This window comes from Medicago truncatula, chromosome 4, assembly GCF_003473485.1.
Source record: "Medicago truncatula cultivar Jemalong A17 chromosome 4, MtrunA17r5.0-ANR, whole genome shotgun sequence".
Lineage (NCBI taxonomy): Eukaryota > Viridiplantae > Streptophyta > Magnoliopsida > Fabales > Fabaceae > Medicago > Medicago truncatula.
Window position 1 is genome coordinate 48,956,129 of NC_053045.1, and position 13,081 is coordinate 48,969,209.

Here is a 13,081-nt window from a genome sequence, read left to right on the forward strand (position 1 = left end):
ATTTTAGATCCCAAAATTTTAGAGATTTAACTCTGTAGAGCTGTTTGCACCTCTAGAAGGACGACCCTGATGACATGTCTATAATTTTGGTTTTTGTCTTTTGATCTCTCAAACTATTGAATTGATGTATCTACTAAGATTTGAAAGAAACAATTGTGAAAGGAGAGGTTCTAAATCCGTAGACTTCGTGATACTTATACTCTATTGGCTACAAGCCATTATTAGTTTTTACTATTTCCAAAAGCCAGTGATTGCAGTAAACTCTTTGCAATCAATGGTCGTTCGATCAAGATCCAACAGTTAGCCCATTTTAAAGTGCATCTTTCAATTTAAATATTATTTATTTTTGGGTTAAATATGTCTTTGGTTTTCATAAAATATACAAACTTTTGATCTTAGTCCTTCTAAAATTTTATTTGACATTTAATCCCCCAAAAGTTCTTCATCTTCACTTTTGATCTCTCCTTTTAAGTAAACTCATGTATAATTTATATTTTTGAATAAATTTTTGCAAAAAAGTTTATAATATTATAGGAATTTATCACAAAAAAAATAATTAAAACCTTTTAAGCAAATATGAATTTTTATATTTTTTGAAGTTAAAATCATATTTAATTCATATTCATGTTTCGTTAAAAAATTCTAATTTTTTAAGAAGAGATTTTTACAATATTCTACCTATTTCATTAAAAAAATACAAAGACTTGACTTAAAAAAGGGATTAAAAGAAAAGATAACTTTTTTATAGGAATTAAAAAAAAAAAAAAAAAAAAAAGAAGAGATTTTTTAAGAAAGAATAAAACTAAAGTTTGTATATTCATATTGTCTTTCGGACATAGAAGAATACAATTTAGTTAGTAGTTATGTTTGTGTCGGCAATATAGTTACCTTAACTAACCATATCTGTTAATTCTTCAACCAATCAACTCATTCATTATTACTTTCATCTGAGATTCAATTCAAAGTCAGAGTAATTCATACACAAACTGTCTCTTGAACATGGATGGTCTGATCAAGGGGTTGATCGACGTAGCTCTCGGCGGCAACAACAATCACGATCAGCAGGATAATGATCGCGACGAACGTTCCAGATCCTCTTGGTCTGAGGTTGTTTCCGGTGATCAGGAGAAGGATTCCGATCACCATCCTCAGGTTAGTTAGTTTGTTTGTTTGTTTGCATCTCTCTCTGTTTTCAATCAATTATTGTCACCGTCGAACCAAACATACACTAAGTTGTTTATCCAAACAAGGTCTATTCGCATTCTCAATTCATTCAAAACAAATAATATTGATTACTTAATATTATTACAGAAGGAGGAAGTAGAAACATGGCAAGACAATAGTAACCGTCATAGTCCTCGGCCTCATAAGGTGAATTGTTTGTCTATTTTTATAAATAAATAAATGTATTGTGGATGTAATGTATGCAACTATGTTTACTGTCCTACACTTTTTTCTTCAGGAACAATATCGTCCTCAGACTCAGAGGCAGGAGTATGAATCTGAAACTTTCAACTCTCCCAACAGACACAACAAGGTTTGTATTTTTAATTTAACAGATGATAATTTTGCAATTTTGACACCTTTAGACTGCTCCGTTGTCCTTCACAGATATATATGGTTGCATCTTAGTTTAGCTTTCAAGTTTTTTGATAATGTATGTATTTGCAGATCACAAGAGATGATCACTTAACTTGTCTTTGGGTGAATGCTTAACTTTAACAAATGTTAATTACTTTGAATTATCTTAAAATTACTTGGCTAATATTGAATTTAAAGTGAATTAATCTATGTTTGGATGCATCTGCTCTAAAAACAATATTTAACATTACAACTTAACCTAAAATTTTCAAGCCAGGGCAATAACTACTTTTTAATCAATTTTAGTTTTATCGAAATTTGTAAATAAAATAATTTTTTATTCAATGAAACCAAATTGATCAACTATCATAGTGGCAGATCATTCATAATCAAACTTTACAGTTTCTTGTTTGTTACGAGATTGGAATTGTTGCGGCATTAAAAATTTAGAGTGCACTCTTATAGTCTTGGTGTATTACCAGGGAGTTGACGCTTTTTCAACCATAATTAAATAAATTTATCGTGGATGTAATGTATGTAACTATGTTTATTGTACTACACTTTTCTTCAGGAACAATATCGTCCTCAGCAGCAGGAGTATGAATCTGAAACGTTCAACACCTCCAACAGACCCAACAAGGTTCTTACTTTTAACTTAGCATATAACTTTTGCAATATTTACACCTTTAAATTACTCTGTTACTACTGCGTTTTAGGTTAGCTTTAATTTTTTAACAATGTATATATTTGAAGATCTCAAGTGATGATCACTTAGTTTGTCTCTTGGTGAATGCTTAACTTTAACAAATGCTAATTACTTTGAATTATCTTAAAAATGATTAAGCTAATATTGAATTTAAAGTGAAGTAATGTATGTTTGGATGTATCAACTCTAAAAACAGTATAAAACTTTCAAGCCAAGGGAAAAACTGCTTTTTGTTGCTTTTAGTTAAATTGAAATTGTAAATAAAATCAATTTTTATTCAAGGTAACCAAATTGTTCAACAATCATAGTGACAGATCAGTCCTAATGAAACTTTACAGTTTCTTGTATGTTATGAGATTGGAATCGTTGTGGCATTAGAAATTTAGAGTGCACTTTTATAGTCTTTTTGGTACGGTGGAGGAAGTGGTGGATGCGGTCAAGGTTTGGCCGTGGAGATGGTCTTTGAGTCGGTTGAAGGTGACGGCTTGTTTGTTTTATGAATGGTGTTGGAACCCAAAAGATTGTTTTCTGCGGTAATCTGTTGAGGCTGCGGTATGCTGCGCCTGCTGTTAACGGTGTTCTGGTGTGTTCAGGCAGCTGTGTATATGGTAGCCTCAATCCCCTCTTTTTGTTTTTTTCGGCAGCTGGCTGTTGCTGTTTCTGGTTTTTCTGTCTGTTTTTGGTTCCTTCTGCTGTGCAGTTTTTCTTTTGTTGGAACAGGCACTGGGTCTGCTGGTAGTGCGGTTTCTGGTATGTCAGAGCCATGTTTTTGTTGTTCTCTCTTGCCGCGAGTTTGGTCGTGTTTGTTGCACACCTTCGACGTGAATAAATTTTCTGATTCTTAAAAAAAAAAATTATATGGCTCTCATACTGGCACTCTCGTGATCCAAATCTCTCCCAAGTGCATAAATTATAAGATTGTCTCTGGAATTTTTTTTTCAAGTTTTTCTATATTTATATACAAGATAAATGACTCACTGAGCAGGGTATTTGAAAATCAGATTTCTTGGGGGCACAGCAACTTAAAAAATATCAAGCATGCATGGACCTGTCTATTTTTCTTTTTTTAACAGAAGAAACATACAATATGTAGAGTTTTTCTATTGAAAATTTTCTATTTTGATGAAATTCATTTTTTATTTTTGCAGTCAGATGAAGGTAACAACGATGGATGGCAGACTGTGGGCAAACCTTCAAAACAGACACACAAGGTTTATATTTTTATTCAAATAAAATGTCAAGTAGACATACATACAGACGCAGGCGTATATTGAGTGATATGTGTCAATTTAAACACTTTTGTATTGTCTAGTGTATTTGTGTTAATACTACTGTTACAGGTATATTTTGTATAAACTTTACTTTATGCTAGCTTTGTTGCGGAATGTGTGATGTAATAAGCCATCAACATTTTATGCTGCGTCACATTCTGAATCTGAACGACGGATCTTACCAAATGCTGTAGGTTCCCAAGGATAACTGGAACAGCTATAAACGACCTGCTGATGAGCAACAATACTCCAACGAAGTTGAAGTTGGTTCCAGAGTGGAGCCCTCAGAAGATGAACTTGCTGATCTATCCAGAGCTTGCGAAAAACTCTGGGATCTGGATTTAAATCGTTTGACACCTGGCAAGGATTATGAAATTGACTGTGGTGAAGGGAAAAAAGTTTACCAAAAGGATGATATGGCTCAGGGGAGCTTGTTTACATGGGTTAGTGATGATGTATTCAGAAAGCCTACCTATGCTAGATTTCTTTCACTGTTAGATAATTACAATCCACATCAAGGATCTAAGGAGGTTGTCACATCTGAAGAAAAACAAGAGCAAGCTTCCTTCATAGAAGAAATTAGTAGAACAGCACCGATTAAATATCTTCACAAGTTTCTTGCATCGAAAAGAATCACATCTGGGAGTTCCCAAGATTTCAAACGATTGTTGACCAGTTTGTGGTTTGACCTTTATAGCCGTTGTGGAACTTCTGGTTCCTCTTCTGCTTTTGAACATGTTTTTGTTGGAGAAATCAAACAAACCAGTGAAGTTTCTGGATTTCATAACTGGCTGCAGGTATGACCTCTTATTTTTCTCTTGTCCAGTATCCATTAACAATTCATGCCAAATATACCACCCAACTCTAGCACATGTGGTTGGTGCACAATGTGAGCATTGTAGGCGCCGCACACCGAGTTGGATTCCTTCTCATAAATAAATAAAAACTATTCATGCCAAATATTGGTGTTTTAACTTAGGATTTGGTGCTCTTTTCAATCATAATTTAATATTGCCTGCTCCATTCAGCATCAATTCCATTTGTATTGGATATATTTGCACAGCATATTGGATTAGTATACCAAGGCACCTAGCTCCTTGTAGAATAGCATCAAAGTTCATACTGCTAACAAATAAATAGTAGTCTTGTAATGTCTTGTGTTAGTAATTTGCCCAATCACATGCCATCTCTACAGGTGCTTATTTAGAAGTTTCTTTCTTGTTTTAATTTTTTCTTTAACCATTTGTGACGCCATTAAGAGAAAATTATACTCACTGGCTCTCAGGTACTTAAATGACACATATACATACTCTATCCTGTTAAAGACAATTATTTACCATCAATTACACATACCTCCCTTCTATGACGTGTCAGTTAAGCATACTTCGAGGGAGCAGTGTAATTTTCCCTTCCAATGATGTTCTATCATGTTATGAGTGATTTTGTTAATCTATTAAATGAGTAGACGATGTACCAAAAAAAAAAAAAAATGAGTAGACGAGGACTTGGACATATTTTATTTCTTTAATTTATAAATTTGGTTTCATTAGTCATTGTGTGAAATTTTATTTTGTCTATTGATATATTTTTGCAGTTTTACCTTGAAGAAACAAAGGGGGCAGTTGATTATCAAGGCTATATTTTCCCCCGTCGACGGGGTGAAGTTGTGAGTGACTATCTGTTAAGCTAGATTTCTATTTTCTAAGGACTTTTTTTGCTCTTCCAATTATAGAAATTACATTTTTGTGTACTAAAATAGTACAGGAAACTAATATTCTTCAGCACAGTACTAGATAGACATCAAACCACGTTTAAAATATTTTACCAACAAACTTTTTTTTGAAGAAGCATTATAACAACAAACTTATTTTCCTGTAATGCTGAGAGCCTTCGTAAGTTTTCAATCATAGTTTATTTCATTATAGAGAACTCTTTAAGTTAGTTATTGTATGCTATGGTAATCATTTGTTATATATTTTGAGCTGTAGCCACATTATTTTTAATGTTTTTTGCCTTCGTAACTTGCAGCCTGACTCTGAAACCCAGCTTTTAACAATTCAGTTTGAATGGAATGGTGTTCTAAAGTCTGTATCAAGCACTTTGGTTGGAGTGAGCCCTGAATTTGAAATTGCTTTGTATACCCTGTGTTTCTTTGCTGGTACGGAAGATAACCACATTCAGATTGGTCCATATCCAGTTAATATCAAGTGCTATCGTTTTGGGGATCGAATTGGATCTGTTTTCCCCATTGCAGATTCATGAATGTTCAGCTGCTAGCAATGATAGTATTGTTTCTCTGTTGAAATCACATCTTATGCATATTTGGTGTACCTTGTAGCTCATAGCTGTAAAGGCAGCAATATCAGAACCATAATTGATATGTTATTGTGTATTATTGTTAAACAACTTCATAACCATGGTAAAACAATATCGCGAGGAGTACACATGATGCATTTTTTTATTTTGATCTGATTGAAAAGAAATCTAGTGGAACTAGTTGGTTTCTATTTTGTAATTTAGAACCTGAATCAATATGCTATTGTGTATTATTGTTAAATATCTTTGACTTTGCTGACTTGAGAGTAATCTTAGAGTGATATATACAGCTTTGTGACCATGATAATAGATGAAGCTCCGGACCCTACAATAAGTTCCTTCACTTGGATATGTATCACCTTCTTGAGTTGTGCTACTAAGGCATCGCCAAAAATATCTTGCAAAAATATCTAAGCGGGAGATATTTTGAAAAGTGTTCTAATTCTCAAATATCTAGTGCATCTTGCACATAGTTGCTAAATTCATTCACATCAGCCATCTAATCTAATTTGGAGCTTAAGATTCAATGAATTGGAGAAACTTTTTGCTGGTGGAGGCTTCCACGCCCTACACTACTTGTCTATCGAACCGATCAAATGATTAGTCATTTGATTCGCGTCCGGAGGCATTTTCAACATGAAAACAAAGAAGCTACAATACATAGCTTTCACTTCGACGTGGATTTCTTGGCACAATTTTACAAAACGGACAGCAATATCCCCCTGTTTTAGGTCCCTATTTAATTGTCTAACCTCCATTTTAACATCTAACAAAAATCACAATGAGAATCTCATGATTTTTTTAGACGACGTACTTAGCTTTTGGTCTTACCTTATACACCTTGAATTTTCATTGATTGGATTAATAATTGCATAACACAAGTAAATTAGTAGAATTCAGATTATGTTGGTGTGACTTATATATTGTCTTAAAAATATTAAATTTTATAGACAATTATAATTTCACGTTTGATCTTAATTTTTTTTTAAAGCCAAAAACCTATAAAGATATGAGTGTGATTTTTCTTGAGTTCGTAGCGGGTGTATATGTATAAATTATGGAGAATAAATGTATATGTATGTTAGAGCATCTTCAACTCAATATTTCCAATCTTTATATTTTGAGGTTCTTATGAGTTTCACTCATTTACATTTTTAAGAATAAACCGTTCATCTCTTCAACTCTTAACACTTCAAAAAAAATTATTAAATGAACATCACCCGTGATATCAAATCCTTACATTCATCATCGATTTTGTAAGTTAATTTAAAAGTATAACCCACACATCTACATCGCAAATAAGAAGCATATGCTTGAGACTGTGTTGTGATAAAGAAACTTGCGGTAAAAACTCGTGTTGACGCAAAAGTTTTAATATATAACTTCTTTGTTCTCACGTCAAAACATATCAAACGTGAGAATGAAGCTCAAGAAACGTATCCAAACCGATTTGAATTCTCCAATTTTCATTCATTTACCTTTCTCTATATTTCTCTCTTTATTTATTTTCCCTCACTTCTTTTACCCTCCATTTTAAGCGTCATTATCTCTCTTATTTTCTTCAAATTTTGCCTAAAGTTACTCAACTTTTCCCTCCATAAAGTTAGACAATCCCTCTCCGTACCAAACACACAAAAACTGAGCAAACAAGCACTTGATTTTATTAGTTATTTTCAAAAAGCGAATCTAATGGAGCTTATAAGCCTTATGCTATTAAGCAAACACCTTATTTAAGAAACCCATTCAAGATGACGTTAAAACAAGTTAATAGTCAAAAAGCACAGCATGTGCACCACGTCCACGCCACGGTAGAAACTGGAAACTGTGTTGATTGTATTTTTTTTTAGGCTAAACTTCACTTTTCGCACTTTAAAGTTTCAAAATGTTGCAATTTTGACCCCTTATTAAAAAAAATGGCAAAAGTGACCCCCTATGCTCAGGGAAATATGATCTTTTGACCTCCTAACATAAGGGAAATATGCTTTTTGACCCCTTATTTTTACAAAAAGTTGCGATTATAGTCCCTTTTTTGGAACACGTGGCGTCTTCTCGGTAATTTTGATGAAAGGGGCCAAAATTGCTATTTTTTTTAATAGGGGACCAAAATTGCAACATTTTAAAATATAGGGGACGAAAAGTACAGTTTAGTTTTTTTTTTTTATCGTGTCAATGAAATTATAATGAAAGGGACTTTATATTCAATCCATAACTAGTTAGGTTTTACCTTGCACGTACCCCACATTCAATTATGCATAATGATATAATCCCTTTAAAATAAATTTTGCATTCACAACTATCTATCACCAACCAAAATAGTTTACCCCTCTTTACTTGTGTACTTGTATCAACGGATAGCAAAAAAGGAGAGATGACTACTTTTGAAAGTGAGAGATTCCCTTCATTTTGGATATTAAATCTTATGAAATCTTTGAATCTAACCACGAGGATCTTTGTAAAGGTGCCTTTTTTCTTACTCCCTTTTCTACCCGAAAAAGCAAATACAAAGCCACAAAATTCAAATTAATCGTCCATGTCATTTTCACAATATTTCATTATTAAACCTTACATCCACATTACATATATATAAAAACATTTAAGACACTTGTATATTTCCCTTCCGTGCACATTTTCCCTTGGTTCTCGGTTAATCATTTTTCTTTTCTTTTCTTTTTTTTCTCTTCTTTTTTTGTCTTCCAAGACTTTTTAAAGGAAGTGTGACAAACAAACGTAAAGATAAGGTTCTATTTCCTCCACAAAATTTCTAGGCCAATGAATTACACGCATATGAATAAGCTTTGTGTTGGATAGAATACAAAATATAATAAAAAAATCAAGTATATTAGCAAGATTATGAAGTATAGATTTCTATGTATTTCGGAAATTAACAAGATCAACTAGCCAAACTTTTCAATCAAACTCATGCCAAAGCACCATCACCGACAATATAATTTAGTTAACAAAATTGTTCCTGACATGTATGTTGTCCTCTAATAATATACTACATGTCTTTTGGTTTAGGTTGTTTGCAATTCCTTGCCGTGCTGCTGTTACTTACTCCTATGTGAAAGTGATTGTAATCATTATTAATTAATAAATATAACAATAAGATTAGTCAAAAAAATATGATAATAGACCTTACAGTGAGGAATGGAGTACTCATGGGAGTCCACCAAGAATGTCTAATTACTTATAGTGAGGAATGGAGCACTCTCATATCAAGCAAAGTTTATAAGACTAAACTTATTCTTTAGTAGTTTTAATTACTTAATCAAGTGGTCATAAATTTGATCTTTGATTCATGAGTACATAAATTCACTATTTAAGATATTTAACACTTAAATGTACGTACTCTGAAGATAATAGTCTGGGTGGTACACTGAAGATATCCTAAAAAATAAAACAAAAAAGAGCACATATTATTTAGAGACTTAACACATGTAATCTCTTTCAATAACAACTCACTTTCATTAAACCACCATGTGAGTGATAAGCTGATATTGTGGGCCTAATAAGATTTCTGATGTTTCATTTTAAAGGATTTAGCACATCCAATAATGATGTATAACTTTTTTTTTTATTTAGACAATAAAATTAGGAATGTTGGTAAAAAAGACATCCTCTTTAAATCTTGATTTTTTCCATTCATTTTTGAGAACTCAATTCAAGTATGAAGGAAAAAAAAAAATCAATCTTATTAACTTCTTTTTTTATCCAAATTTTACTGTGGTTATGTAAAATTAAATCTTGATTTTTTTTCCTTCATTCTTGAGAATTGAGATCTCTTACTTTACTAGCATGTTTGTTTTTATGTTAGAACAACAACAGTTAGAACTCAATTTTTGTGGCTTTGTATTTTTCATGGCAAAATTGCTTTGGGATGTGATAAATAGAACTGTGACACAGTTTCAAACGAGCACTAATTCATCAAAAATTTCTCACTCTAATAGAGTTGGATTGACATATTAAATTGGTGGATTAAGCATATTTTAAAAAGCATTGGGAAGTTAGGGCAAAGCTACTAAGCTAGAGTATCAATTGAACGTAGGGAGCCAACACAATGCGATTTTAAAGTCACTGTTAAGTTAGAACACGGTCAAGGTCAAATTCATCCAAGAACAATATTAACTTTGCATACCCCAGAATGATTACATGTTTAGATTGGCGGTGTGATTGTGAAAATCAAATGAAATTTACAAAAACTATATTATGAAGTTTTAACAAGATCACTCGGATTTTTAGAAATCGTAGTTGAGCTTAACATAATCTCATAAAATCGGCTTGTGAGGTGAAGATTGTCCCCGTTTATAAACACACTGTCAGACTATCTTTTATCCGATGTAAGACTCTTTAACACGAACACCGGTTATCTAAAGATGCATTATTCATCCCGAACATATTCACCATCAATAACAACGTGAATAATCAGTTCACCCAACTTGTTGCCGGATGACAAAAAGGACTGGTAATCCTATTTCAGTGACTATATATAATAATATGATCAGTCAACATTAAAATTCTAGTATTAATGTCCACCAAGTAAATGCAATGTTTAAAACCTGAAATATTATGAAAACTTGAGTAGGTAAACAAGAACACGCGGAAAGAATGGTCCAACTCTAATGAAACCCTAGACTTCATCAAAACCACATAATTTTCCCAAATAAATCATTTCTTATCTTGAGCAAGATGAACAAGAACCATGAAATTATAGAAATTAAGAGACATTTTTTCATCCACGAAATCCCAGCTTGCAGGAAAAAGGTAGATGATAGAAAGCAACAATAAAGCTAGCTCATTTGGTGGGCTTTGTCTTATGGAGGCAACAAAACCACTCATTAATTATCATGCCAAGCATTAAATTTGCAATTTTTTTTTTTTGGTCAAGATTAAATTTGCAATCTTATAAGGAAAAAAGAAAAGAAAAATATTTGAATAATCTATTTTGGCTTTGTTATAGAAAAGCTTTTGCAGTTTGTGACCGCTGTCAGCAAAATCCCAGTCAAATATTTTAAAAAGTTGGAACAATGATGGGAACATTTTTTATTGATCCATAACATTTCAGCTTCAAGCACTACTAAATTAATGCAAACTATTTTACCTGTCTCTCGTAGTGAATGCAAAGAGTTTAACATAATTCAATTTACAAATAATCTATTTTTAACATTTAATTTTTTATTGACTAAAATCAATATTAATCTCACACTTTAAAAATAAATCACACCTAAAGTGAAGTGATTATATATATATATAGGCCCGGCCTTGAGGGTGTGCAAGATGCTCAACCAGGCCGGGCCTCCAAATGATACGGTCTCTAACGAAAAATTAAATCTAATATCCACCCCCCATTTAAATAAAAAAATATATATATTATATCTTTTTTATTCTTTAGTACACGTTTGAGTTTTTTTCTAGACTCTAGTTTTTTTTTTTGTACATAAATCGAATCCTATCAAATCACCCCTAATTTGTATAATCACTTAATCAGTCAATTTGGAAAACTATTTCATTGAAAGAATCACAACAATCATTTTTTTCTTCGCATAAACCATTCGTTTTACCCTTTTCCACAACAGAGGAGTGACAAATCCAAACGACACCGTTAGATAAATTTCACCTCTTTCACTTAATTTTTTTAATTCCTTTCATGTTTAGAAGTTCTTCTGATTTTGATTTTTTTTTTTAATGAATTTAGCTACACAAAAAAAATTACATTTTATTTTACTAGGGGCCTATTTTAAAAAGAGAGCCGAGCCTCCTATTTCACCGGGACGGCCCTATATATATATATATTGATTTTACCTAACGAAAGAGTGAGTGTCAGAGACTAGATATAAAGAGAATGTTCCTGACAAAGCCGGTCTAATAATTTTTAGGTCAAATATTTCTTTCGGTTCTTAAGTTTGACAAAAATAACATGTTAACCCTTTAAGTTCTTAAGTTTCAAATTGGTCCTTTAAAATTTTTTAAGTTCAATTAAGTCCTTTAAGTTGTTAATTCAATGCACTTATTTGAAGTTTTTAAATTCTTTTTTTTAACAAGGAAGTTTTTTAAGTTTTTAAGTTTCAAATAAGTCCTTAAAAGGGTAACAATGTTTTAAATTAACAACTTAAAGGACCTATTTGAAACTTAAAAAATTTAAAGGACTAACCTAATGTTTTTGTCAAACTTAAAGAACCAAAAGATGTATTTGACCTAATTTTGAATACTATTCGATTAATTCTTCCCCACCGCGCACTTCTCCTCCGCCCTAACACTTTTCATTCATGTAATTTTTTTTCTTTTCATTCATGTAACTAGGGATGTAAATGGATATCCATGGATGCGGATAATGTGATATCCGTGTCCGCTCCGTTAGATAAATATGAAATCCGTACCATATCCATATCCGTGCGGATATCCATTTAGCGGGTAATCCGCGGATTTTTAGGTATCCGCAGATTTATACAGATATCCATGGATAACATTTATAAAAATAAAATAAAATTTTTGTTTGATTTTTTTTTTAGCTAAAATTTAGAAACAAAGGTTCTTCATATGTATTTTCTTTTCTTTTTAGCAAAACATCATAGTCATACATTACAATAACAACAAAGATCATTGACTCAACAAAAACATAAATAAAGTCTCTTACATTTAATAAAAATAAAGTTCTTTGATTTAACAAAAACATAAGTAAAACCATCATATTCAACATAAGCAAAGCTTTTGCTTCAACAATTCCAACCACTTTCATTTCCTTTTAAAGGAGCGTAATAACTGATAACACTCACAATATATCTAGGGGTTTTTTCTAGATTACCCTCTCTTATTTAGAAGGTATTTTACCCTCTCATGATATCAACCAATCAAAATGTAATATACATTGGCAACATTAAATGTCATAAATGAGTCATTTTTTTTCTAAAAAAAGAATCAATTATAATCATAAGGTAATTTTTAATACTTTTAATTTTTATTTAATTATAGACATGATTACATTGGAGATCATTTATCTTATTTATTTGTTACATTTGGGTCCTTTATCTTTATTTTTTTCCACTTAGGTCTTTTATCTCTTATAAAAGCACATATACATCCTTTTTCTCATTTTTTTATTAAAAAAAAATACATAATTTTATTTTTTAAAATATCTTTTTATTAAAAATGAAACAAATCCAGAAATATGATGAACATGTTCATCATCTTCATCTTCTTCCTTTGAATCTTC

General features: G+C 31.8%; 1 protein-coding gene across 1 annotated transcript; it reads left to right on the forward strand.

Moving 5' to 3' along the window:
• The first annotated feature begins 840 nt into the window (after positions 1-840).
• Positions 841-6,138, forward strand: LOC25493570 (poly(U)-specific endoribonuclease-B). The gene is made up of 8 exons (XM_013602102.3): positions 841-1,152; positions 1,312-1,371; positions 1,463-1,537; positions 2,153-2,221; positions 3,436-3,498; positions 3,753-4,355; positions 5,153-5,224; positions 5,587-6,138. Exons 1-8 carry the CDS (start codon positions 1,000-1,002, stop codon positions 5,818-5,820), a joined length of 1,329 nt encoding a protein of 442 aa, XP_013457556.1. The 5' UTR covers positions 841-999; the 3' UTR covers positions 5,821-6,138.
• The last annotated feature ends 6,943 nt before the right edge of the window (positions 6,139-13,081 follow it).

Bases quoted from the DNA above. Each gene is read 5' to 3' on its own strand.
- LOC25493570 (XM_013602102.3), top strand. From the start codon at position 1,000: ATGGATGGTCTGATCAAGGGGTTGATCGACGTAGCTCTCGGCGGCAAC. The intron at 2,222-3,435 runs GTTCTTACTTTT...TTATTTTTGCAG, and splicing joins CCTCCAACAGACCCAACAAG to TCAGATGAAGGTAACAACGA. The intron at 4,356-5,152 runs GTATGACCTCTT...ATATTTTTGCAG, and splicing joins GATTTCATAACTGGCTGCAG to TTTTACCTTGAAGAAACAAA.